This window comes from Sturnira hondurensis, unplaced genomic scaffold (genome assembly GCF_014824575.4).
Source record: "Sturnira hondurensis isolate 20B ecotype Veracruz unplaced genomic scaffold, ASM1482457v3 Scaffold0016617, whole genome shotgun sequence".
NCBI lineage: Eukaryota > Metazoa > Chordata > Mammalia > Chiroptera > Phyllostomidae > Sturnira > Sturnira hondurensis.
Genome location: NW_028089248.1, coordinates 1,618,808 through 1,645,831, shown reverse-complemented (window position 1 = coordinate 1,645,831; position 27,024 = coordinate 1,618,808). Strand labels below are relative to the sequence as shown.

General features: G+C 38.0%; 1 protein-coding gene across 11 annotated transcripts in view; it reads left to right on the top strand.

The window, feature by feature from the left end:
* Nucleotides 1–27,024, top strand: part of CHD9 (chromodomain helicase DNA binding protein 9) — a 169,511-nt gene that overhangs the window by 131,184 nt on the left and 11,303 nt on the right. For 9 of the 11 annotated variants that reach the window (XM_037066319.1, XM_037066316.1, XM_037066317.1 and 6 more), the window contains 14 exons: nucleotides 2,828–2,987; nucleotides 3,421–3,510; nucleotides 6,839–6,942; nucleotides 7,436–7,553; nucleotides 8,380–8,437; nucleotides 11,454–11,496; nucleotides 12,633–12,852; nucleotides 15,288–15,490; nucleotides 17,627–18,541; nucleotides 19,615–19,775; nucleotides 20,524–20,796; nucleotides 21,544–21,712; nucleotides 23,761–23,900; nucleotides 24,210–24,431. In XM_037066319.1, coding sequence (XP_036922214.1) covers nucleotides 2,828–2,987; nucleotides 3,421–3,510; nucleotides 6,839–6,942; nucleotides 7,436–7,553; nucleotides 8,380–8,437; nucleotides 11,454–11,496; nucleotides 12,633–12,852; nucleotides 15,288–15,490; nucleotides 17,627–18,541; nucleotides 19,615–19,775; nucleotides 20,524–20,796; nucleotides 21,544–21,712; nucleotides 23,761–23,900; nucleotides 24,210–24,431 — 2,876 coding nt within the window. The remainder of the gene's footprint in view (nucleotides 1–2,827; nucleotides 2,988–3,420; nucleotides 3,511–6,838; nucleotides 6,943–7,435; nucleotides 7,554–8,379; nucleotides 8,438–11,453; nucleotides 11,497–12,632; nucleotides 12,853–15,287; nucleotides 15,491–17,626; nucleotides 18,542–19,614; nucleotides 19,776–20,523; nucleotides 20,797–21,543; nucleotides 21,713–23,760; nucleotides 23,901–24,209; nucleotides 24,432–27,024) is intronic. The other 2 variants (XM_037066318.1, XM_037066321.1) reach the window with 1 other exon arrangement.

The following is a 27,024-nucleotide window of genomic DNA, read 5'->3' as shown; positions in this document are numbered from 1 at the left end:
TGAGATGGAAAAGCCCTGCTATGACCTGAGAATCTTCAACCAGTTGTAGTGTTTGGTCCATATTTGGATCCTGATTAAATAAAAAACCCAGTGGGAATTTTTAAATTATGCTTATTAGATCATTGAATAACAAACAATACAATAAAATTTTTAAAAGAAAATTATGTTTATTAGATAATTGTAAATTTGAATACTAAATGTTGAGGAAGCATTGCATTTCTTAAGGCTGATAATGGTATTTGGCTGGTATTATTCTAGAGAAAGCCTTATCTTTTATATATGACTAAAAGGAACATTTATTAATAAAATGATTAATGTCATAGATATACCTCAAAATAATTTGAGAGTTTAGAAAGTGAACCCCAGGATATGGTTGAAAGAAAATTGGCTGTGAGTTGATAATTATTGAAGTTATCAACTCACATTATTGAATGATGGGACGTGGTGATCCATCATATTATTCCATCTATTTTTGTATATGTTAAATTCCATAATTAAAAATGAATAGGCATAAATCCTCAAAAGTAGAGTGAATGGAAGAAGAAATAGCAGCACAATTTAGGAACATAGAAGCAAATAGATGAATGTAATTAACTTAAGCAGTCAGAGAGAACTAAATCTTAGGTAAGCAGGAGGAAAAAGCCACAATGCACTCACGTGCTGTACATGTAATCCAAAAGGTTCAGGAGTTGGTGACATCAGGAACCTCTGAAAGTGGCTATTAAATATATGAGATAGGCTTTGATTAAAAGTTGTTAAGCCCTCTGGCCCATGTGGCTCAGTTGGTTGGAGCATCATCTATAAAATGAAAGGTCATGGATTTGATTCCCAGTCAGGGCTGGTGCAAGAGACAACTGGTTGATGTTTCTCTCCCTTTCTGTCTCCCTCTAGTCCCCCCTTTTTGAAATCAATCAGAGTTTCCTTGGGTGAGGATATTTTTTAAAAAGTTGTTTAAAAGGGCATCTGATTCCTAAATGCCCTCTTCAAGTCCAGGTAACCAGGATGAAGACTGGCTGAAAGTTTATTCTCTGAAAATGATAAAATAGAGGATGTCTGGGTTGCATTGATAGTTGAGGTGTGGAGCTACCAAATGGGTATTAAGTGAAAATTCCTGTGTATTGGACAACACCATGCTCAAGGATGAAATCTAAGGAATTTTCTTTAGTGAATCTGACCAGGCTAAAACCTAAAGATAATGACAGGAAAAAATCAATGAGATTACCCTTCACTGAGTCCACAGGAAGCTCTGCACGTTTAGAATAGCTATCAACTTTTTTGTCTGCTAGTCTTAAATATGAGCAAACAACCCAGGTTTAAGAAGTCTGAGGAAAGTCTCCAATATGAAAGGTAAAAGTATAAAAGGAAACCCATAAATTGAACTTGAAGTTGACAAGGATGATAAAAGGAGAAGATAACTTTTTAAAAACTATCATTAATGTCTTCAAAGATATTTCAAATGCACTTTAATTTTGAAAAAAGGGTGTAAGGTGTTACGGAAATATTCAAAGCACAGACTCTTAAAGTGTAAGTTACATCATAAGTAGTAGAAATCAAACAATAAATAGGATTTAATGATGCATGTGAGATAATTTTGTTAGGGAAAGATTTAAAAATATGGAATGTCTATTGGTTTTATTAGAAAATTTAAGTATGAATGTTTTCTTTTAAGAGGGCTGGAATGCAAAATAATATTAACATAGAAAAATACAATTTTAAGGTGGTAGGCATTGACTGGTATTAAAACAAAGACACTGCATAATAAATAAAGACAAATCCATAAAAGAAGTATGAAATTGAATGCATGAAACAAAATGGCTTCAAAATATAAAGACAAAACCCAGCAAAATGTTAAGGAGAAACGGACAGATCAACATAGGGTTTCTGTGCATGACTGCAATGGGACTTCTAGCTAGCAGAGTTACATGGTAAGGAGAAGATGGATGAGGTCCGGATTGGAAGGAATCCAGCCTTCTTGAGTACTAATTGTGAGAAATTACAAGTGAAATAACTCAAGTGTCATTGAAGGTTAATATGAGGTATGTAGTCATACATTTTATACAGCAATTTAAATGGATGTATTAGTCTCATGAATCACCAAGTATAAATTTCATTAAGAAAGTAAGTTGCAGAATTACATGTATAATACGATATCTCAAAACCTAAATACTAAATATTTCTCAGCATATGAATATATGCATGTAATAATGCAAAAACAAACTCAGGGTAGTGAGCCTCTTCAGGGAAGAAGGAGTGAAGTGGATTTCAGCTATGCATTATTTCCCTCAATAAAACTGTCCAGATACAGGATATGTTAACATTAAGAGTGGAAATCCTTTATTGTATTTTTGAAGTATTTTACAACAAAAATGTCAAAGAAATGAAATGAATTTAGCTCTCTAAACAAGAACCCACAAGAACCCACAGTGGCTAAATGTAATCCATGTTATTAGTAAAATGAGTTTTGAAAATCCAGGCTGAAACATAATTTTGTAACTAGGGGAATAAAGTAAAACATGGGGAAAGGTTTGATCTTTTGGTTTTTACATTTGAAAAAAAATGTGTTTTGGAACAAAAATAAAATGAAATTCATTCATTTAAGACAGAAGCATTATTGGGGTAAGTCATCTTAATATCTGTGTAAAGTAATCGTGTCGACTCATCTTTTGTGATTGGATCAGTATTGTTTCCTGTAATATTGTGAAGGTCTCTGTGTAGCCTGTGGAAATTTCTGAAAGTCTCCATAAATTTCTTAGATTGAAAAAAATCTTTCATCTGCAGAATTTGATACCCATTTCCCTGATTTCACATTTCCTTCTCATTTTAACAGGCCTGTCAGCCCCTGTACCCAGGGGCCGAAAAGGGAAGAAAGTAAAGACCCAAACAAGCTCATTTGATATACAGAAAGCAGAATGGCTTCGGAAATATAATCCTGAGCAGCTCCTTCAAGATGAAGGCTACAAAAAACACATCAAGCACCATTGTAATAAGTAGGTAGTGGGGGCTTTAAAGCACAGAGCATTCGAAATTTGTTTTTGTGAATTCATAGACAACCGTGAAGCATGCTGATTTTGAGTACAGAGACGGTGTGGTCTGGGACCAGTCCTGCCCGTAATCTCACAGGGTGTACTTGCTCAGATCATGGTGCCTCTGGTGTTGGTGTTGGCATCAAAAGAGAGCAGTAAAACTTGCCTCCAAACGATCTCATTGTGTATTACTTGGATAATAAATAATGATGATTGTGAAGATTTTGGACAAACCTATTTTATATATATGGTAGTAATGAGATTTATTTAATCAGAACTATTATTATTTCACTATAAAAAGTCTGCATGTAAGTTCTTTTCGAATTTAAACCCCATGTATGGATTTTCTTTAACGATTAATGTCTGTGTCTTCTGATTTTTTTCTGCTCATCTTTAGGGTTTTGCTTCGGGTAAGAATGCTATATTATCTAAAGCAAGAAGTCATTGGAAATGAGTGTCAGAAGGTTTTTGATGGAGTTGATGCAAGGTAAATGAAATAGCTTGTTTATATTTTTCAGTAACATGATGAGGCAAAAAACTGTATAATTGTTGTCAGTGAAATTCACAAGAAGAAAAATACACCAAATTTAGAGAATGAACCCTTACCAATTTGAAGCCTTCTATTACTATCATCTTTGCTTTTGTCACTAAGTGATAACATAATAAGAACAACAGTAGTGTAGTGGTTTCCTGCCATGAAATCTGAAACTGGACCCTTCTGAACTTGTGTTTTTCTTCCCTCGCAGTGGAGGAGGGTTTGTACTGACTGACCTTTGTGCCCATGCAGGATCTGTGCAGCCCCCGGCACCTCAGGTCCTTCACCTTTGTCCGCAGCAGGCTTTTTCCTCCCCGCGATGGGCCCGTCCTTGCACAGTTGTGTGTTTCTTCTTGCCGTCCTCAGTAATGGCGCTACTTCTTGGGTTTTGAGTGTCACTTCCGGCTGTCCTTCCAACTCATGTAACTCATGTACTTCCCACTCTGATTCTCTAACTTCATCACAGTGTTTTCCGTCTCACCACTCACTGTCCATCACCGCTCTCACACCCCTTTCTTCATTCCTAAACCTGTGTGCTGTCGCCCCGCAGTTTAATCACTAACTCAGATCCTTTGCCCGCTTTTCCCTCTGTTCTACACGAATGGCCCAACGCCAACTCAGGGTAAACCCGAATGTCCATTTAGTTCTTGCCTACACCTAAGCCCGTGAACATTGCTGGAGAAAATCAAGTAAAGCCTGCTGAAGTGACTCATTTCAAATCCATGATCATGGATCCCAAATAAGATTGATCACAAACCACAGTGACTAGTGAATTCACTTTTCTGTTCTTTAAGAGGACCATTGTACTCCTCATTCCTCTACTGCCACTACTCTGTAATAAAACCTCCTATGGATTTTATTTTTATCTCATCGCTTGCCAGTTTTTAGCGCCTCTTCTACCTGTCTGTTAAATGCCTTCACATAGGACGTCTCTTCTTGGGTATTCTCATCTTTTCTGTGGCTTTAATTTTTATTTCTATACTGATACCTCCAAATCTGTCTCCAGCTCACATCTCTCTTCTGAACTTCAGATTCACATCTCTCAAATGTGCCATGATTGCTCATGCCTCCAGGCCTTTGCATTCTTTCTGGAACATTCGATCTCCCCCTCTTACTGCCCAGCTATCAACGCAGCCTTTCCTGACCTCTCAAGCCTGGGCCAGGCACATGCCCAAAGTACCTTGTCACAGCACTCATCACGCAGTATGGCAGGTGCGTGTTCACAGGGGCAGAGCTACGTCTGACTTGTTGCCATTATGGGCACAAGCGAGCACTGCTTAACTATATATATAGTATGTAATATAATTACATGCATATACATGTAATATCTAATATTATATATTATTTTCATATATAGTATGTATTTAATTTGATTGTATTTTTTTTCCATTACAATTTATCCCCCTTATACCCTCTTTCACCTCCACTGTTAAGTATATGTTGAATGAATGAGTTAGACTTTGGAAGTTAATGGAGGCTTTATGCAAGGGAGAAGATGTGAACTGAATCTTTAAGAATGGAAACCAGTAAGGGGAGCACCTGGGCCTGACAATACTCCACTTGCTGTCACGTTGATAGATACTCACATGCAGATGGCACTTACACTTGAACATGAGGTGTGTCCTGAGCGCCTTTTGCTAAGTAGTTCCATCTGATGGTTTGGTGAGGGGAGCTGTCTGACTCACATTTGTTCCTTTGGGGATCCTAATTCCAGTGTTCTTTTCTCTTTATCTTTCAGTACTTATGCTTTGTTTAGCCCTGGTGAGGAATGAATCCAAAATAAATCGCTTTCTTTAACTGTATTTTTCAACTTTTGCCCTATCACGGGAATATTACTCTGATTCCTTTTTAATTTTTTTTACACTAACGTAGAAAACATTGTGATTTTTCTAATGTTTTTAAGCAAAAAATAGATATAATAAGATGTTCCTTTAAGTATAATTTTTTTTTTAAGAATCTAGAGAAATGTTTCTATCTATTTCTCCACATACCTTTGGTTCAAAATACTTTCTGCTGGCAAAACACTCATGAAAAATAAAAAGTAATTTCTTGCCCATTGTGTATGTTTTATTTATTTATAAAACGTATAAATCTTTTTTTTTATTACCAGTGTCCTTTGTTTCCACTCAGTGACTAAGCATTGGGTTCTTGTGAACTAGCTCAGGAACATATTGAGCCTTTATTAGTTTATGTCCATAATGAAAGTTTGAGTTCCCAAAGACAACCAATTCACTAATGAGCTTTTGCCACATAGCCCCCATACTTCATATCTATGTGTCTTTGTTGATTAATTTGTGAGATTACAGTGCCAAGATAAAGAAATAAAATTTCTCTTGATATAGTATCTTATATTCATATTTCTGTCTTTGAAAATTGTGCTCTACTTTATATTTCTGATTTGTGATACTAATTGTGACACGTTAGCTATATACCAGGCGAAAGAGACTGTGGCTTCAGTCACCATGGCAGAGAAGTGAACCTTTCAGTCTTTCTGCACGTGGCATCTTTTCCTTTTTAGAGGTGCTTATGCATGTTATTGCAGAGGGTTTGGGGAAAATACTCTCAAGTAATGCACAGTGTAACAGGAAATTATGTTTGCAAAATTATAAGTGCCAGAGTTATTTCATATTCTAGAAAATAGCCAAGTTACCAAAGCGTCATGGACGCATTATGGTTCTTAGTACTTATTATATTTTCATTTTGTGGCATGGTATTATTTATATACAGCATAAAATTGCACTTTTGAGTGTTTTAATCAAATTATGAATTGAAAACTTGCCTGTTTTCTTTATTTGTAAACAATTCCTAATTTTTCAATGTGATTCTTAGGAAGAGCAATCTAGAAGAGGTTAACTTCTTTTGTAGCCTAACAATTTATTTGCCCTTTTAGGGTATCAGCCTCATTATATACAAAATGAAATATTTAAAGCAGTTGATTTTGTAAAGTTGTTTGCTGACATAAGTCTCTGCTTTCCCAAGGAGCCCCTTATGTATATTTAACGACAGTCAGTGGAAAGAATTAGGATTACTTAAGAGTAAAGTAAACCTTGTTGAAACATTTCTTTTGTTGAATGTAAGGTTATTCATTTTATGGTAACTGTTGATTTGTGCAGTTTTATCATTTTAATTTGTGGCAATTATGGAATATAAACAAAATCAGTGAAATAAAATCATATCCCTTAAAAAAATCATAATCCTTTACAAGCCAGGTAAAAAATTTGCCTCCTTTTTGATCATTTGTATTAATTCATAATGCCGTGTTGTGATTTTCTTTTTAAAGTGACATCGATCTTTGGGTTCCAGAGCCAGACCACTCAGAAGTCCCTGCTGACTGGTGGGATTTTGACGCTGATAAGTCACTCCTTATCGGAGTTTTTAAACACGGTGAGTGACAGTCGTGTTGCTGGGGTCTCTTTCCTATATGTAGTGTTATTCAGCTAGTCCTGTTTATTGGTTTCCACTTGCAGCTTTATTCCCATCACATTCATGTTATTGTATATCATTTAAAGCGTGCACTACCACGCTGCAATGTCAGTCACCACATTTCCTCCGAAAAAGAACGGCATGTGTGAACTGCCCCTCCTGGATCTAAGTCTCCCATGACTTCGCCTCTTAGAAGGAGTGCTTACGAAGCACTAGAAGTGTGTTGTGTGTGATCAGTTTTTCCTCTTTTTCATTTTAATAGATAAATTTCATCGAAATCTTCAAGTATACGTAATATCATGTCACGTGATATTTGCGATAATTGCTAGAAAATGTATCATTTTAATATACGGTCCCTTTAGTCCAGGAACCTCATCCACCATAAATATGAGGATGATTGCACTTATATATCTCTCCATTATCTTTTTACTTTGATCACTGGTGATCTCTCTAGGTTATGAGAAATATAACACTATCCGAGCAGACCCGGCATTGTGCTTCTTGGAAAGAGTGGGGAAGCCTGATGAGAAAGCCGTGGCTGCAGAACAGAGGGCAAATGATTACATGGATGGGTATGTGCGCCTCTGAGTCCTGGGTTCTCTGTGTCCCTATCTGTGTCACTGGCATGTACCTCAAGTGATGTAGGAAGAACAGAATGGGAGCTTAGGGCCCAGGAGAGCGAATGCTTCTCTTGTAAGTTAGTGCTTATCTGACTAGTAAAATCAGGGAGGAGACTGGACCTGCCCCACGCCCTTTGTTTTGATGAGTCCTTTATTTTTTCTATTTTCTTTTCCTTTTCAGGGTTTATTTCATCAGCTAACATTCATTCTTGCCCCAGACAAAAACAATTAGATGATTATAATTTCTTTTCCATCAACTCATTTTTTATATGAGTAACTAAAAGATTTCTTCTCTATACTTTTTTAAAATAAGAAGCTATTAATAGGTAAAGCTTTTAAATGCTCCTGGGTTCAAGTTAAACACTTCCAGTTCTAAAACAGTTCACAGTATTTTGCCATTCCCAACAATCATGGCCATTAAGGCCATGAAATTTAAGAGGGTAGAAAGCTGCGAATGAAGAGAAATACAGTGTTGTTCATTATACCAGTTTCAAGGCCATTGTTATCAAAAGAGGAAAGTAAGACTATGTTAAGGTTAATAATTCCACATTTAAAAGCTAACTCATAGGAATATGAGTAAATTAAACTAGATTTCTCCTGAGCAGCCATATAATAGCATTTATCCTATGGAGTGGTTTCCCTGGCTGGAGAGCAGAGACTTCAGTCTAATTTTCAAAGCACGCTAAAAAGTCATTCCCGCAAGGCTCCATTTGTTTGTCTTATCAAAAGAGTGTTAAGTCTAGTACAATTACTATTGCTTTTGTTGGTATTTTGACAGAGATGTGGAAGATCCAGAATACAAACCTGCCCCAGCCGTCTTTAAAGATGATACAGAGGTACGCTTTGGGTCATGTTGTGAAATCCTCGAGTGCAGTTACTCTGTGGTTGCTTTACTTTATTGTGTGCTTTTCCTTCGTGTGTGTTTTCATCACGCATAGTTCTGTTCCTCAGAAGATTTGATAGTGATCAGCTTAGTCGACAGATACCAAACAATCGTTCAGAATTTGCCCGATTTCCCCTTCTAGACAAGTTGGAGGCTGCTTCCGATAGGTCGATGAAATGGAGTGTACCCACATGCTACGCTTAGAGGAGCTAAGAAACACAGTGTCCAGGCTCAGAATTCCAAAGCAGAGTGAGAACAAGCTACTCAAATTACACAGCAACAGACAGAAGCAGAGGAAGAACTGGATACTAAAATTACACAACAACAAATAGGAACCACACCTATGTAAAGAGGTTTGCAATACGCAGTGGAGCCTAGAGGAATTCTGAGCTGGTGCAGCATGGTTCTGAGTGCACTATTGCATCAAATCAAAAGGAAGGACAGGGTTGGGTGAAAATGCAGAAAACAGTGTATAGACGGGGAGGTGCTGTTAAAGGAGATGAGGAAGTTCCAAAGGAGGGTGGTAAAAGACGAGATGATGCTGTAGCTGTCAGGGAGGATCTGCTGGTCTGAACCGTCACCAGGCTTCAGTATTAACTGTGTGTATTAGGACAAGAGATGAGGCTCAGCTGGTGTGGTCAGTGAGAAGTAAACTCATGCGTAACGTCGGAACTCTCAGGGCAGTGCTTTCGAACCAACAGCAAGGTCATCTTCCCATGGGCTTCTGGGTGGGGGGGAAATGGTCTCCCCTGAGAATCCAGAGCCGTAGGCCTGCCTCTCTCCTGTTTGGTTGGATTTTTCCTTCATCTCCATAGTCCAGGAACACTCACACCAAAAATGTAATATAAAATGGGGTGGAGTACTGATGAGAAAGTCCTCCATAAAATGAGGTTAAAGTCCAAATTTTCAATGATACAAAGAATAATTTATCATGAGTTATCGTTAGAAAACACAACAAAGACCAAGGTTAGACACCTGTAAGACCATCTGATGATAGTAGACCTGTTGAAATAGAAAAAAGTACATTTTTAAGTGAGTAAATACATGAAAGAAACAGAAACCAAAGAAAGATAAGGTATACTTTTTTAAAACTAGGGACACGTAAAAAAATTGTATAGAACTTTAGAAGTAGAAAATACAGTCAATGAAATTTAAAACTGGAGAAACAGATTCGACATAGCTCATGAGAAATGACTTAGAAAGTACCGAATTTTTCAGACTGTAAGATGCATGGGACCATAAGACTCACCTAGGTTTTAGAGGAGGAAAATGGGAAAATTTTGAAGCAAAAAATGTGGTAAAATATTTAATAACATACATAACATAGATCGCCACCACCCCCCTCCCCTTGCCCCCTGCACACGCACACAGTGAGCCAGGCAAGCTACATTTGGACTGTAAGACACACCCCACCTCCTTTCCTCCCAAATTCAGGGTTCAGGGGAGTGGGTGTTATAGTTAAAAATACGGTAGATGCGTGGAAATTATCCACAATGTAGTATGATGAATCACTTTGGGCCAATCAGAAGAGAGAGACAGATTGGTTTGTTGGGGAAAGTTTAGTGTAAAGACTTACTGATTATTTGGTGGGGTGGGGTTGAAGTCATGAGGGGTCAGCTACTTAGAAGTAAAAGATCCCAAGGATAAAGGAATAGCCACTATTCCTAGGACTGATGCAAAGCACCCAAGGAGGAGCCCTACCCCTGCAATCCTGGCCTTTTTGTCAGGGGTTGGCCACAGCTCACTGGATGGCAGGAAAGTTGCTGTGCCACTGCACTCGTGTGACTTGGGGAAAAGCCACCCTCTCAGGTTGCCAAGGAAACTTTTCCGGTGCAGTGTCTCAGTGGAGGTGCTCCACTGGGAAACCACCCAAGGGGAAGGTTTCTAGGGAAAGCTGCTCTTCAGCAGGTGTAGTTTAGTTCCTGCCTGAGCTACAGGAAGTGGGGCAGGGAGTGGGGGAGCGGCATGTCCCATGGGAGCTGAGCAGTGAGGGTACTCACACTGTCTCTGAAGCATGCACTTATGACAGAACTTCTCATGCTGGCTGGCCAAGATAGTTAAACAGCCCAGACCCGTTTTGTAGGGCCAGCAGGAGGTGTGAGAGAGGCAGTAAATTCCGAGCTGAGGCAAAAAGTCAATAACCAGCCCGGTGGAGTCCGTAAAAAGCTTTAGAGACTAAGAGAAGAGCGTGGTGATGTCTTCACAGTGCGTGTGATAGGCATTGCAGAAGGAGAGACAGGAGAGCATACGGGAGAAGCCCTGTTTCAAGAGAGATCAGTGGAGAACTTTTCCAAACTTGATGAAAGACATGAATCCTCAGATTCAAGCAATAAAGTGAATCTTGGCAGGATTGATAAAACTAAATTCACTCTAAAAAACATTCTGGTGAAACAGATACACCAAACAAAGAGATGTTATAACCAACCAGAAAAAAAAGACCCTCCTACAAAGGCTGATAAATCGAACTTTAGGCTTTTCTAAAACAAAGCAAACTAGAAATCATCGGAGTAAAATCACCAAAGTTATAAATATGTTAAGTTTATAATAATGTTGCAGTCCCTATTTGAAGATGCTTTGTTGACAGATATAAATATGGCATACAGCAAAAACGAAATGTTGAAGCTTGAAAAAGAAAAAATTGAAGGTGTTTTAATAACCATGTATGAGAACGAATAAATTATGTGAAAGTTGGTATATAGAATAATAAAACAAGTCAGTTGTAAATAAAACCTGAAGTGTATTTAGAGGAGGATGGGAAGAAAAGAAACTGACCTAAATGTAATCATAGGAAAGGAAATAATTTAGTAGTGATGGGTCTGAATGTGAAAGGCAATAGAAAAATAGGAAAACATGGAAAATAACAAATAAAAGTTTTGCATGTTATAAAGAAGTTTGATTCTCTTTTAATCTTATCTCTCTTTTGACCCAATTACCCTGTGGCAATTTCCTTTTTTTTTTTTTTTTTAAAGGATGATGTTTCCTCACCAGGAGATCTTGTTATAGCAGATGGAGGTAAATTGCGTCTAATTCTTTACTATTATAAATTGACATTCTCATGATACCATGAGATCAAAAGCTAATACGTTTTCATAATTCTTCAAATATATATGAAGTTTTTGTTGAAGACAGTTATAATCATTATTAGGTATACTAATTGGAATTTCACAATATTTTTAGCTACAAATCTTTATGCAGAAATTCAGTGAAGTTTTATAGAATAGAAGCTGGTATTTTTATGGTTTGATTAGTAAATTGAATGTTAGAGCTCATCTTCAGTGTTGATTCAATAATTCTTTCACTTTGTTATTAGTTCCGAATGCCCACTAGGGACCATTCTTTTCCTTCAGTCTCTCTCTACAAAGCTTTTCTGTGCAGGGTCTTCTCCTGCTTTGTGACATCAGGAGAGCAAACCAGCACCACTGAGTACACTTGTTACGTTCTGGGAACCCAGGGGAGTCATGCCTCCCCCTTCCATAGTTCCTCTGGGAACTGAAGAGTACATTTGCTTGGCATAAATAATTACTGCTTGATTATGGTGCATAGAAGTATAATATTACACCCTGAAAGCAGTTGGATCCTGCACTACATTGGGTGTCTAAAAGCTTAAATGTGCAGCATTGTCTTAGTGAATTTTACAAATTAATTAAAACTAGTTTAAAAAATTAAACTCCCTAATGACTTGTGAAATGTTTTGATCCAATGAAATTGGGATAAATTTAATACAGAGTGGATCAATTAGAAGAACTTACGGTATTCTTCTCATGGATTTCACTTTGACTTTTAAGTCGAGGCATTTGAGTATTCACCAACCAGTAAGACGTTAGACCTGGTGACGAAAGAGTTGTCTTTTCTGTTCAAGTAAATGTATATGGGTAGCACTGGGGTTCTTTGTTCCACTGTGACCTATTTTCTTGGACTTGCTCTTAAAGTTTGTTGTAATATTTTTAGAGCTATAGTTAAATGTTTTTGTGATGAGAAATTTGGTTTTGTTTTTCATGTAATCATTGAAAGAAAAATTGAAGTAGGGAAATGTTGCTGCTTTTGTAAGCTTCATTACAATGTTGCCTTCATTTTGTAAGCATGTTGAGTATGTTTTTAATTTTATTTCTTAGTTTTTTTTTAATTGACATGAGTTTTTTAAAATGTAGATGGCCAACTGATGGAGGGTGATAAAGTTTATTGGCCTACTCAGTCAGCTTTAACTACACGCTTGAGGCGTCTTATCACTGCCTATCAGCGTACTAATAAAAACAGACAAATCCAGCAAATACAGCCTGCTTTCTCAGTGCCTGCCAGTTCAATGCAGCCTCTTTATGAAGAAGCCACTCTTAACCCGAAAATGGCAGCCAAGATCGAAAGACAGCAAAGGTAAGACAATAAATAGCACCAAATATGTAATATATTGTATCTGAATACAGTTCTTCTTTCTCAAGGCTGTTAGGACGTGATGAATCACTTTGTGAAAAGCACATATAGGTGAAGGGATTGGTCCAACCTGAATGCTTTATGCTCATATACACATGTGCATGAATACATAAACAAATATGGTAAAATTAATACAGATTATTGCATCTTATGCACTAGCCATACTTTTCAGTTAATCATTCTTTTGTCATGTTGTGAAAAGTTTGGTATGAAAAACTGAAGGTACACAGCCAGCTCAGGAATTATCAGTGAAACTTTTAAATTACATAAATTCCATTCTATCTTATTTTACATGGAGACTTCTGTGAAATACTATATTAGCATCTATGAGAGGCATCCATCTATGCTTTATACATGGCGTAATAGAACCCTTGGGACTACTGTGTGAAAGGGGAACGAATGCTGGCAGCACTTTTTACAAGAGACCCTGTAAGAAAACGGAGGCTTCTCACATCCCAAAAGCTTTAACTTCTTAGAAAGAGTTCACAGAAAAAGAGTAGGAATGTTCAGCAGTAACCTGCCCTCCTTGTTAAACTTGGGTCCTTGGGTGTTCTCTGGGAGGTTAATCTTTTTTTTTTCTATTTACTTAATCTGAAACTTTAGATTTCAGCTATTCCAAATATAATCTTTAAATTCTAGTATCTCTGTAAGTGGATACAGTTACTTCTGCAGCTGTTTCAGTAATCTATCATTGGGTAACATCTCACCCCAAAACACGGTGCCTCAACTCAACATCAGTTTTATTTCCTGCATTTAAGTGGTTCGACCAGGTAGTTCTGCTTTCCATGGTGTTGGCTGGAAGGTCCAAAGTGGCCTCGTTTCCATGGCAGGTTACAAAATGTCACTTCTGCCACCTACTGTTGGTCAAAAAAGTCACAGGGCCACCCGAGATTTAGGGGAAAGGGAACTAGATTACAACTCTTAATGGGAAGACTGGCAAGGAATTTGTGAGCATCTTGCCTCCACCACCTAACCTTTCCCCTCAGTCTGTAGGTTCTGGATTAATCTCCCTAAGATACTAGATTGACCTCAATGTTCAATGACTCCCTATTTCGTGTGGGTGTAAAGTTTAACTTCCTGAGCCTCATTTCATTGAAGAGTCTGCAATTTAGGCATCAGGGTGCATTTCTACTTTTATTCACTACTATTGTCTCAGCCAGAGTGTCTTCCTAATTGTTGACTCAACACCCTTCCTTGTGTTGTTCCTATCACCTGGAATAACACCTGTTCTCCTCCTTTAGTTTGTAGTTATTCCATCCTTCAGAGCTGAATCCGTGTCCAAACCTGTACTAATTTTTTTTCTCAACCAGTTTAGCTGACGGTGTTCTTTTTACTGCACTCTTAAAGCACTCGTTTAAATAAACTACTCATTTGTCACAAGATAATGGAATGACATTTATCTTTTCCTTTCTATGTCTGCCTAAGTTGTAAATACTTTGAAGGTAGGAACTGTGACTTTTTTTATTGTGTGATCTGTGTGGTCTTTTAATTCATTTTTTTTCACCTTTCCTGGTTTTCACACTCAGGCATAAGGTTCCTGTGACTTGATTGGGTTTCCAGACAGAATTTTTACATCATGATTAAATGAGTCTTCTTAGTGTATCTCTATGACACATTATAAAAAATCGCCTGTTGATGGTTTTCAAAGGATTTTCTCATGTGCCTTTACTAATTTACACAACAGTTGTGTGAATTAAATATTACCCCTTCAAGTATCTTTTAGGAGCTCTTAACTTACTAGAGACTATTTCAAGCCAGGCATTTAGAGCATTTCATAATCTGACCCCAACCCTGCCCCCCACTGTCCCCACTATGGGCCATCTCCTTGTCAATCTGGAATACTCATCATCCCCCTTCCCCCGCAAAATACAGTTTTTCCCCACTTTGCTTGTTCTGTGTCCACGTCCTAACATGCCCTCCCTAATCTTGGCCTGTGCCGCCTTAACTGCCACCCCGCGATGCCGTTCCTGCTCACTCAGGCTTGCTTGAACTAAGCCTCCGCCTTCTGTGTTCTCTGGAAGTTCTGGGTTTCCATCACTCCTAAAACTCTAAAGTACTAAGTTGTATTATCAATATGGTTGAAACATTTTATCTCTTTCCTGACAGTAGGGTCATCGTGCCTTATGTAATCTTGTAGTTTAGGCATATTTTCTCACATAGTCAATGTGCAAAAACTATTATTGTCTAAAGGAAAAGAAACATGGTTAGATGGATGAGTCAACTAGCATTTTAAATGTATTTACAAGGCAATAACCGTGGATTGAATCCTTTAAAGTATTAGTTACTTTTGGTGTTTTAAATGTTTACTATAGTTCAGCATTAATAAATGTTTATTTCAGTAACCAATGTGGCTTTTTAAAAAATCTGATTCAAAACAGATGGACAAGAAGAGAAGAAGCTGACTTTTACAGAGTTGTATCTACATTTGGAGTGGTGTTTGATCCTGACAGAGGCCAATTTGATTGGACAAAATTCAGAGCTATGGCTAGGTTACATAAGAAAACTGATGATAGCTTGGAGAAATATTTGTATGCATTCATGTCTATGTGTCGTAGGGTTTGCCGTCTTCCTTCCAAAGAAGGTAGGTATAAAACTTTTTCCCCTCATTTGGTCAAAATCATTAAAATTTTGAAATTTTACTTTTCTTACTATGTTTTTAATAGCATTTATTGGTGTGGCATTGGTTGGTAAAATCAGAAATTTTCAGTACTGTCTAATGTCAACAGTTTTTCAAAATTGTAAGTAAACTATATTTAAAAATCCCCTATTCCTTAATCCTGTTAAGATGAGCTCTAAAGAGAATCAGGACACACATTGAGCCAATGTTTTATTAGATTTGTGATTGGGGAGGTGGAGAGGAAGGATGGCTTTTGGTGAACAGCTGTAACTTATATTTGTAGTCCATCCTGTGGGAGCTATGCTAGAGGGCTTATTTACACCAGTAATTTTGCGGGCAGTGAGGCCTTCACTCAAAAGACATTTTAAGGACTTCTAATAAGATAAGATTACTCAGAGCCATCAGGAAAAGAAAGAAAAGCCACAGGTGAGCACCTAATCACAGGTGCTCTTGGCCCTGTAAGGAACTGTTCTCAGGTGACTCGCACGGCGTTTGAAGCTGTGGGCAGGTCCTCTCAGGGATGCCGTGTCGGGAGCAGCTGTCTTCACTCTGGGTTGAGTGTGATTTCTGACTGCTACACCCAGTGGCTTCCTGCTCCTATTCCATAGTAAAAATGTCAGTGTCTGATAGATAAAAGGACTTAAATTCCATGTGAGTTTCTTTCCTTGTTTTATTTCCTTGCAGATTTGTTGTCAGTCCACTGAACAGAGTAGCCAATCACTTGATTTCCCGAATACCAGATAGTTCAGAGTAGATTTTAGTCTGCCTTAAGGTCTGTTGTAACCATAGAGGGATTTTAAAAGACAGGTGAGGCACAGTGCTGTGTCTCCTACTATTTGCAGTTGCCAAGAGGCCCCTTGCCCTTTGGTGGTGGTGGTTGTTAGTTCTTAGTTCCCATCAACAGTGAGAAGGTATGTGAATACATCCATCAATTTTGATTCTAGTCTTAAAAGGGGAAGGGTTGATTACTAAAAGATGATCAAAAAAAGTAGATTTTTCTTGTTAGAAATGTGAGAGGGTTCACTTAAGATCAGTTTCCCAAACTTCCTCAGTTCACAATGCCCTAAATGTCTCAGGAATTTTTCATAGACCTGAGGCCTTAGAGTTCCGTTTAAAGAATAATTAGGTCCAAACAACTTAATAAGTTTAAGTTTCTATGTTTTAAATTTAATGGGACCTCAATAAAATACCCTATAAAGTTGTAAAAAAAAATTTCTATGTCCTAACAATCTAGTAATGATTTGAAGACATAGCATAAATTGAATGAGTAACAATACTTGTATTTTTCAAATAACTGTAGTTACTTACTAATTAGATGTATACATCTATTTGGCACTGTACAGCTTCTCAAATCTTGGAAGTGGAATGGACTCCCACTCTTATTTGCTGTTCCATATTGGTTTTTGCATAGCCTATGATTTCTTTTTAACTTGTTACTTTGAATTACTTTGAGACTTTTTTAAAAATTGCAGAAAACATTTATGGAGTTTCCATATCTCTCTCACTTTGCTGATATCTCTGCTCACAGAGATATGACCTCACCAAAAACATAAATGTATCATATTAAAACTGAACCATCTAAAGTGAGTTCATAGGGTGTTTGAGAAATGTCCCTGTGATTCCCTCCAATTTTAAGAAAGCTTTTGGTGTCCCCATGAGTTCATGACAATACCATGAGTTACTGTGGTGCCATTAAACAAATGTATACTTCCATTTGTTTATGGGGCATTGTTGAACAGTTTTAATTTCTATTCATAAGTGAGTTCAAGTAAGTTTTTCTTGTTGATTAGGAAAACATAGAATAGTAAGACATGGTTCATAGGGAATTTCATAAAAATAAAAATTTTACTTATATTAACATATTGAATGCTTCCAAAAATTCACAATGTTTTGCTTACTTTGTGTAGATCTAAGTTATATTTGTTATGACTTTTAGTTTCTCATTTTAAAACACATTTCTCATTTAAAAATACTTAAAAGAAATTATGGGAACTATGCAGTGATAATTGAACAGAGGTATATTTTAGAAGTTGCATTATTTGTTTTGAATCTCTGATGAAGTACTTTTTAGGTTAATGTTTTTGTTCTGTTTCAATGTAGAATTGGTGGATCCAAATATTTTTATTCAGCCAATCACAGAAGAACGTGCTTCTAGGACTTTGTATCGCATTGAACTTCTAAGGAAGGTCAGGGAGCAGGCCCTCCGCCATCCACAATTGTTTGAACGTCTGAAACTTTGCCACCCAAGTCCAGACTTGCCGGTCTGGTGGGAATGTGGCCCGCATGACAGGGACTTGCTTATCGGAGCTGCAAAACATGGGGTGAGCCGAACGGACCGTCACATCCTCCGTGACCCAGAACTCTCCTTCACTGCTGCGCGGAGGGGCTGCAGTCAAAGCAGGGTGGCGCACTTGAGGACCCCCACCCCACTGTCATCACAGCGACATCGGGCTGCGCTTTCTGCGCCTCCTCTTGCCGCCCTGCCTAAGCTCCTGGATGCTCAAGGTGTCATTCTGGAGGGCATCAGAGTCACAAGCGACAACCTTAAAGAGGAGCCTCGGTCTTCTGAAGAAGAATCCATGTCTTCTGATGAAACCAGGGCACTAATAAAGTCTGAGCCAGTGAGTCCAAAGAATGGTGTCTTACCACGCGCTGCTGGAGACCAGAAATCTGGCGGAAAAGGCGAAGCAGACAGACGTATGGTTGCAGCCAGAACAGAACCCCTGACTCCAAACCCAGCCTCTAGCAAACAGCACACCCACAAGAGAGGCTCAGCATCTAGTTCAGATTCTGACTCTGATTCCGAGAGGTCCTCCTGTTCTTCCAGATCATCGTCTTCCTCGTCTTCCTCCTCCTCTTGTTCCCACTCTCGATCAGGCTCCAGTTCTTCTTCATCCTCCTCTTGTTCTTCAGCATCATCTTCGTCCTCCTCCTCCTCCTCTTCCTCCTCCTCATCATCATCTTCGTCTTCATCAGAAGAAAGTGACAGTGAAGAAGAGGAAGTTCAAAAGCAAGGTATCTGCGCAGAGCTTTGTTGCTATTTTAAGACAAGATCACAAGTGAAAAAGAAAAGAATTGGACTCAATAACTTAAACTTGTTTAAAATTGTTAGCTGAAATTTTGTATCTACAGATTTTCTTAGAGAAGCACTATTTGAAAGGAAACTGAAATTACTGATACAGGCTTCCTATTTACCATATTTTGCCGTGTATAATGTGCTCCCATGTATAATGTGCGCCTACGTTTTGTGCTCATTATACACAGGATTATTATGCCCGTGGATTGTAATCATTATACTAATGTGTAATGTACACCCTTGTTTTTCCCTCAAAAATTTGGACAAAAGTGTTCATTATACATGGCAAACTATGGTAATATTCAAGGCATTGCCAAATGAGTTTGTCAGAGGAATTAAGAGATTTTACACAAAATTTTTATTTCTTTGTGATTGCCTTCAGTTTAGTATATAGTTTTACTGGAAGAAGTTGGTTAGTGAACAAATGAAGGCAATGTTCTATAACAGCCACCAGGATTCTGTGATTAAGCAGTCACACCAGTAAGAATGTTCTAGGCCCTGCTTGGCAGCTGCTACTCAGGAAGATACTGGATAGAGTGTGCAGCTTGCCAGCGGAAGAGTGGGGGAGGTCCTCTCATGCAGGCGAGCTTGCCGCAGTCCAGGTGGGCTCACTCTGCAGTCTGGCTTAAGGAGCCACCATGCCTCCCAGGTGCCAGGATCTCCCGTAACAGCTCGATGGGCATAAATTCCAGGGTTGTCACATGGAAAATGCCCAATTAATAAAAGTCCCCTACCTAGAGAGTTACAATATCTCACCAGGTATTTATGATTCCCCAGTCCAGAGGCATTCTGTCAATCAGGAGGTTATCTGTTTCAGGGAAACAGACCTAGAAAATCAGATTTTTATGCCTAAAAGGATGTCCTGTTAACCATTTGTCCTCTGACTCCTTACTGCCACTTATTTTGCTTTAATGCTGATTTTTAAAATAATGAGTATTCTAGGTGAAATTTGAAGTATATGGAAATCTGTTGTGCGCAATTTGTTTTAAGCAGTTATGATTGTTCTTGGCAGAAGTTAACCCGCACATGAAAGCCTATGACGAAGAAAGTGTTGCGTCACTGAGCACGACCCAGGACGAGACCCAGGACAGCTTCCTGATGAACAATGGAACCCCAGAGTCAGCTTACATCTTACAGGGAGGGTGTATGCTGGCGGCTTCGTATTGGCCAAAAGTAAGTGAACAGTTTCTTGCTGAAATAGGTCGTTTTTGAGTATTTTTCTATGTTGCTTTATTATGTAGAAAAACAGATCACTAAAATGTAGGACAACATTTCAGTGTCGGCATTAAAAATATCAATTATTACTACAGAATAAATTAGATCTACTTAAATGTATATGTTTCTCAACAAAACCTTATAATGTTTAGAATAAAAGATAATGAGTGTTTATGTTTATAAACAAATTAATATTCAGTGCTTCTTTATGAAGTAAGTGCTTTCAACTGAGTCTCCTTGGGGAAACTCATCACAGCAAGCTGTGACCTATGGTGGGTGTGGGGACGTCATTTAAGTGCATTTATAGTCAGCGGTGGGAGCTCAGATTGGAGTAGCATGGTTCTCCTCCTAGTGTGTGACGAGGCTGGGATTTACCTTTAGGTGTGAGGTTGGGAACGGAAGAAGAGAGAACTCTCTTTTACGTATTTCTGTGTTGTTTGACTTTTTTTATAAGGAACCTGGATTTTGTAATTATAAATGTAAATGTATAGAAAAGTATCTTTATAATACTTTTTAACTTCCATCAATGGAACTTATACTTGATGACTCCTTGCAGAATTGTAATATGTGTGTGAGAATACCTGTACATACCAGAGACACACATATTATATTGTTAGGGTTAGACCCATCAAGCTTAGAGCCGTTTGCTCTCCAAAGCCTTGGCCTAATTATTAAAATTATGCTTTGATATGGTGTACTTTTCCAGGATCGTGTGATGATCAACCGGTTGGACAGTATTTGTCAAACGGTTCTGAAAGGGAAGTGGCCTTCAGCTAGAAGAAGTTACGACGCCAACTCAGTGGCTTCTTTCTATACCACAAAGCTGCTGGACAGCCCTGGTGCAGCCACAGAGCGAAATGAGCCCAGTGTGCCCACTCCTCCAGGTGCTGGTGCGAAAGAAGAGCATGACCAGTCAGCACAGATGTCAAAGGTGAAGAAGCATGTACGAGAAAAGGAGTTTACAGTGAAAATCAAAGACGTATGTTCATTTTTATTGCCCTAGGGCCTGATTGCGATTGTGGTGTGCAGCATGCTTTTCCTGCAAATGGCTGCCTGCTCTCACTCGTACTTCCTCACATACTGGCTTTCTGGTATTTGGATTATTTTCCTTTTGATAGCCAGGTTATTAAACTTGAATATTCTACTAGAGGGATCATCATTAAGTATGTTTCTCTATATTCTATACCTATCCTTCTGAAAAAGTCCTTCCCCTGATCAAGATGCTTTTCTTAAACAGTGTGACAGTGTCTAACTATTTGGGTTCTTCTGTACAATCTTTCAATGGTACGTCAGTGCACTTTCTGTTTTAAACATTTAGCATGCCCTGTTTTCAGTAACCTTTCATTTTTTCTGTATGATTTTTTTAAGCAAAACTGATTACTCACTATCTTAAACAAGGGTGATATTCTCTGAAATGTCATTTGAATAATGTACATAGGGATGAATTTCCAAAGCTGAAAGTGTTACAATGTATTAGTCATGTGAAAAACTTTGTTTTGCCTAAGAAAGTGTGTATACTACCTGGAGATTTTAAAATTTAGGATAGAAATTTTAATATAAATCATAGACATTGGTTTAATGTTTTCTTCGATTGATTTATGAGCAAACGAGAACTTAATGATTCAGGGTTTTTACTTCACATTTTCTAAATAAAACATTTCTCCTCATATCCTGCAGTGAAGTTCTTAACATTGTTTCTTTCTTAATAATGGCGTTTGTTTCGCAGGAAGGTGGTTTGAAGTTGACATTTCAGAAGCAAGGGCTGGCTCAGAAAAGACCCTTTGACAGTGAAGACAGTGCGCTGGGGCAGCAGCAGTACCTCGCTCGGCTTCGGGAACTGCAGAGTGCATCCGAGACCAGCCTCGCCAGTTTCCCAAAATCTGTGCCGGTATCAGGTGAGTGCGCTGGTGACCATGAGCCTTTGTGTGAAGTGTATGGCTCTCATTTCCAGACCTCTTCTATTTACTCCTGTAATCAAAACCCACTGGTCCTTTAATGTTGGAATAACTTCTCTTAAATCTATAATTAGTGTAATTTTTAATGTAAATAAATACTGGAACTTTAAATATCACACTAAAGCACAGAGGCCAATTTAGCTTTGGGAGTTTATATATTTGGGTGAAAATATCTTACCAAGTAGCTTTATTCAGATAAAAGTTCAAATAGCATTTCAGTATAAAAGCAAATTATAAATTTAAAGAAAAACATCTAAATCACAAATTAATGCTGATTGATAGACGAAGTTTAAGAAAGACTTTAGAGACTGTAATCCAGGTAGCTACCAGATACAGCTTATGACTGACTAGTCCCTGGAAGGCAGTCTTTCGTTCTCGTGGGCTGCTTGCAGAAACGAGAGAGAGATTTGTGTGAGTGCAGAGCCTCCTTAGGAAAGGTGAGTCTGAATTATCAGCAGAGTCAGAACCTGAGCTTGGGAGCTTGGGAGCTTGGGAGGGGTGGGGTTAGTGGTCATGGAGAAATGGGAATTGATGTAAGGCATTTCATTCGCATTAGAATAGGAAGTCGTGAGTTCTTATAAAATGGAATAGTTTTCCATTTTACTTGAAGGAAGTCTATTATTACAGCTAAAATGTACTACAGAAGTATTTTGAAAGGCTTTTTAAATCATGTAATAATCTATTAATCTGATTATAATAAAATTTACTATGTGGGCATAATGAAAGCTTTTATATGCAAAAATGATTTTAATCATTAGAATTCGTTATTCCTTACCGTATGAATTAAGGCACCTTTTTGGAACTGAGATGTAGGACGGTAAGTGATTTCTATGAGGTTCCACAGCCAGCCAAAGTGCAACACTTTTTTGAGGGATATACAGGACTTGCTCAAAAAATTGTCCTTGAATGATTGAAAATGTATTTTGTACTGCAGCTGTGAATCGTTTTAAATAGAGCTCATTCTTAGTGACTTTCTTTCAGTAAGAGAATTCTAGAATGCACATAGTACTCTTAAAGGAAAGGAACTATGTCTTACTTGTATTTGAACAGTTGTAATAACCTGTACATAGCTATTTGATAAATATTTATTGATATGACTGAATGCATGGAACTGTTTCATCCATACATCATTTTTTTAAATTGGTTTTAGAGAAGGGGAGAGAGAAATTGAGAGAGAAACGTAGATTTATTATTCCACTTATTTATGTCATTGGTTGATTCTTGTATGTGCCCTGACCAAGGGAATCAAACCCACAACCTTGGTGTATTGGGATAACACTAATGAACAGAGCTACCAGGCCACAGCTCATTTATATGCCTTTCAAACATTTAAAAAAATTTTTTTAGTAGTTGAGTGACTACTCTAATGAACAATGAGAAAAAGGTCAGTTTAATTTGGTAACTAAACAGTTAGTGGTGATCTTCAAGAAAATATGTCAAGTAGGCTGGGGCAGAATGGACTATGGGAATCTGAGGAATGCGTTTATTATGATAAAGAGGAACACAATGAAGATAAACCTTTCAAACATTTTAAAAGTTGTAGAAAGTCCAGAAGAAGTTTATTTTTTTTTGTTCGAGTTAGGCCATGTTTTTAAGTTGAGATGAATCTAAGATAGAACAAGACATTTTGGCACAAGAAAGCAAAAATAAATTATAAAAAACTTTTAGAAAAGGTAGGAATAAATGGGTTCAAAGAAAAGAGAAAGGTTTATCTTGTACATGAGAAAGGCATGCTTCTCGCTCTCATAGGGGAAGTGAAGATAAGTGAATATCTGGGGGGGAAATTGAGAAAATAAAAGTTGAATGAGGCCTAAATTACAGTTCTCTAAGTTTTAAAATGACAAGTCAGTGGAGTTTTCTGTCTTACGAATTGCTTGATTTAAGACATGTACAATGGTACTGACACTTCAATATATTTAGAAAAATGATTGCTTTTGCTGGTTAAGAACTAGCTTTTTATCACTGTTCTGCATTTTTAATTTGATTAGGTACTTCCATTCAGTCTACCCTTGGTGCCAATGGAGTTATATTAGACAACCAGCCTGTAGTGAAAAAAAGGCGGGGAAGGAGGAAGAATGTAGAAGGTGTCGACATCCTCTTTTTTAACAAAAGTAAACCACCTAATCACGTAAGTAAAGGAGTATTTAAAAACTGCTGATCCTTGAATGCAAAATTCTACACGTGAAAATATGTTACTGGTTTGTGAATGTTTGTGGAGTGATAATTAGGAAACTAGAAGTATCCTGCATCACTGCCTCTCAGTAGAATTTAACACTGGCCAAGATCCATGAACATTTTACAACTGAAAGATTTTGCAGATTTTTAAACTTTTTTTTCTTTTTTTTTTTGCTGAATCTTCAAAAAGAATTCCGTTATTGGAGCAAAATTAGAATAATAAGCCTTGTGTATAAAATTTTCATTTGGTGTTTTTCTCCAGGTTACTTTGGGCTTAACCACCTCACAGGTTACTGCAGGGATACACCCAGCACTGTCATATTCTCAACCTCAAGGAGTTCCTGATACAGAGAGCCCCGTTCCAGTCATTCACCTGAAAGATGGAACAAGACTTGCAGGCGATGATGCACCGAAGAGAAAGGATTTGGAGAAATGGCTTAAGGAGCACCCAGGTTATGTGGAAGATTTAGGAGCTTGTATTCCTGTAGGTGTTCCTTTACAAATCTTGATATATGTTACTTCTATGATTTATCAAACCTATAATGATGAAGCTTAAATTCTCATCCACTTACATTAAACATGTATTCTGCCCAAGTCTTAGGAAAATTAGCCAAAAATTTGTTGCAGTCTTTCTCATGATATAATACAGTGTCATTTTCTGTTTTTCAATTCTGTATTCAGGTGTTTAACAGGAAAAATCACCTGTGATAATATAGAGTACTGTGTTGGAGCTAGTGCAGATTGTATAGGTATAAAACTTCCAATCCTTTTTTTCAAGGAGGTTATTTTAAAATAATAGTAATGGTCATGGTAAACATTTACTGAGATTTAGCTGAGTGCCTGGCATTCTAATTAACATGCATTATCTCATTTAACACTCAGGACAACTTGATGAGACTGCACTGTTACAACTAACTATCTTATAGATAAATTTCAAGTAGCTAATGTCTCAATTTCAGTATTTAAATTTCTACCCTTAAGCTCTTTGTCAGGTTAGGAGAATACATCTTCGGTGTCTCTCCAGATGCACAGTTAGTTATATTAATCCAAGATGAGAATCATAATTCATTTGCCTTTTCCTTATATTCTGAAATACTATTCACTATCTTATGAGTATTTGGCTTTTCTCACTCATAGAAATGTATTATTTCATCTTGTAATACTTTACTATCAGGTGCTGATGTACCAAATTTTCTGTCCATTTCCCTTGACATTTCTCTGTAGAAGGTATGAAGAGAATAAAGCATAGCCCTGGCTGGTATAGCTCAGTGGATTGAGCGCGGGCCTGCGAACTACACGATCATGGTTCGATTCCCAGTCAAGGACGCATGCCTGGGTTGCAGGCCAGTTCCCGGTTCCTGGCAGGGGACGCACGAGAGGCAACCAAACATTGATATTTCTCTCCCTCTCTCCCTCCCTTCCCCTCTAAAGATAAATAAATAAAATCTTTAAAAATATTTTTAAAAAGAGAGAGTAAAGCATAATCTCTATGTCATGACATTGGCAGGCCTGTGCCATCTGCCTCCATTATGAATATTAAATGGATAACTCAGTGAAGCTGCCTACTGCCCTGTGAGCTGCTGCTGCTGCTGCTGCTGCTGCTCCTTCTCCTTCTCCGGTGTTTAAATAGTGGCAGGGCACCTTTTGTTTTCTTTAATCAGAAAAAGAAGTCCTGCATAGCTGGGAGATCATGCTGCCGGGCAAACCCCCACAGGGCCAGTGGAGGCCAGGGTCCTCAGGAGCAAGCGTGGTGGGGTGGCCTGGAGACTGTGGGCATCTCTGGGGGAGGGGCAGCACTGGAACCCTCTGAGGATGTCCTGTTCACCTTTGTACCCCGAGCACTTAGCCCGTAATTCCCGACACATACCTCCCTGTAAATATGTATCGAGCCAATGCCTAAAAAGTGGAGATCTTCTGAAGTATACAATGATTATATAAATGAAAAGTGATTATTAACAGAAAGAAATTAATTACCTTTATTTAAAATGAAGGGGAAGTGCACAAGCTCCAGTGCTTAGCATGGGGCCGCATCTGCAATGCACAGGGCCCAGCCAGGAGTGAGGCCTGCTTCCGTGGGGTCGGGAGGGTGACAGTGTGGATGTGGTAGTTGGTAGTTTTGTTTTGAACATTTCACCCAAAATGTCACATGGGGTGCTTGAGTGTGACGTTGTTACGTTACAGAATTACATGCTCGAGATGTTGTAATAAAGGGGGCATTATTTGTGCCAGACCCTATATATTTTAATGTATTTGTGTCTAATATATATTTAGTTTAGTATTTTACGAGAAATGACCTACTAGACTAAAATGGAGACCCTCAATCTTTGTTTCCGAGTTCTCATACTCCAAGTTTCCTCAAAGGGTGACACAAACTTTTAGACCTTTCATTTTAGTCCTTTCATTTAAAAAAAAAAAAAGCCAAATAAAGCTCTTAAAATTCTGAGGGGAGGGTTTTCACTGATGTGATGGACAATCATGGAATGAACTTTATGATTCTAAAAATGATGAGAGTTGTTAGTTTTAACACGGTAACTTCTTCACAGGTTATAAATTTTTTAAAGATTTTATTTATCTTTAGAGGGGAAGGAGACAGGGAGGGAAACATCAATGTATGGTTCCTTTCATGTGTCCCCCGCTGGGAGTTGGCCTACAGGGAACCTGCCTGCAACCCAGGCATGTGCCCTGACTGGGAATCGAACCGCGATCCTCTGGTTTGCAAGCCTGTGCTCAATTCACTGAGCTACACCAGCCAGGGCTTAACAGGTTATAAATTAATATTCATTTAAGCATTATATTTTTATTGAGTAGCTACTGTGTGTTAGTTGCTATTTTAAGGGATTGAGGATAAGACAGTGAACAATATAAAGTTCTTGCCCTCATGGCACTTAGGCCAACGCTAAAAGGTGCTCGTGCCTTTCTTTTATCACTGCAAAGGAATCTTTATTAAATTTTTTAACTTATGTGTATTTATTATTTTTCTCTGCAAATAAACTATTTCATAATGTTTTATATAACTTTGTTACTAAGATTTTAATAACACTTTTTAAAAGATTTTATTTATTTTAGAGAGGGCAGTA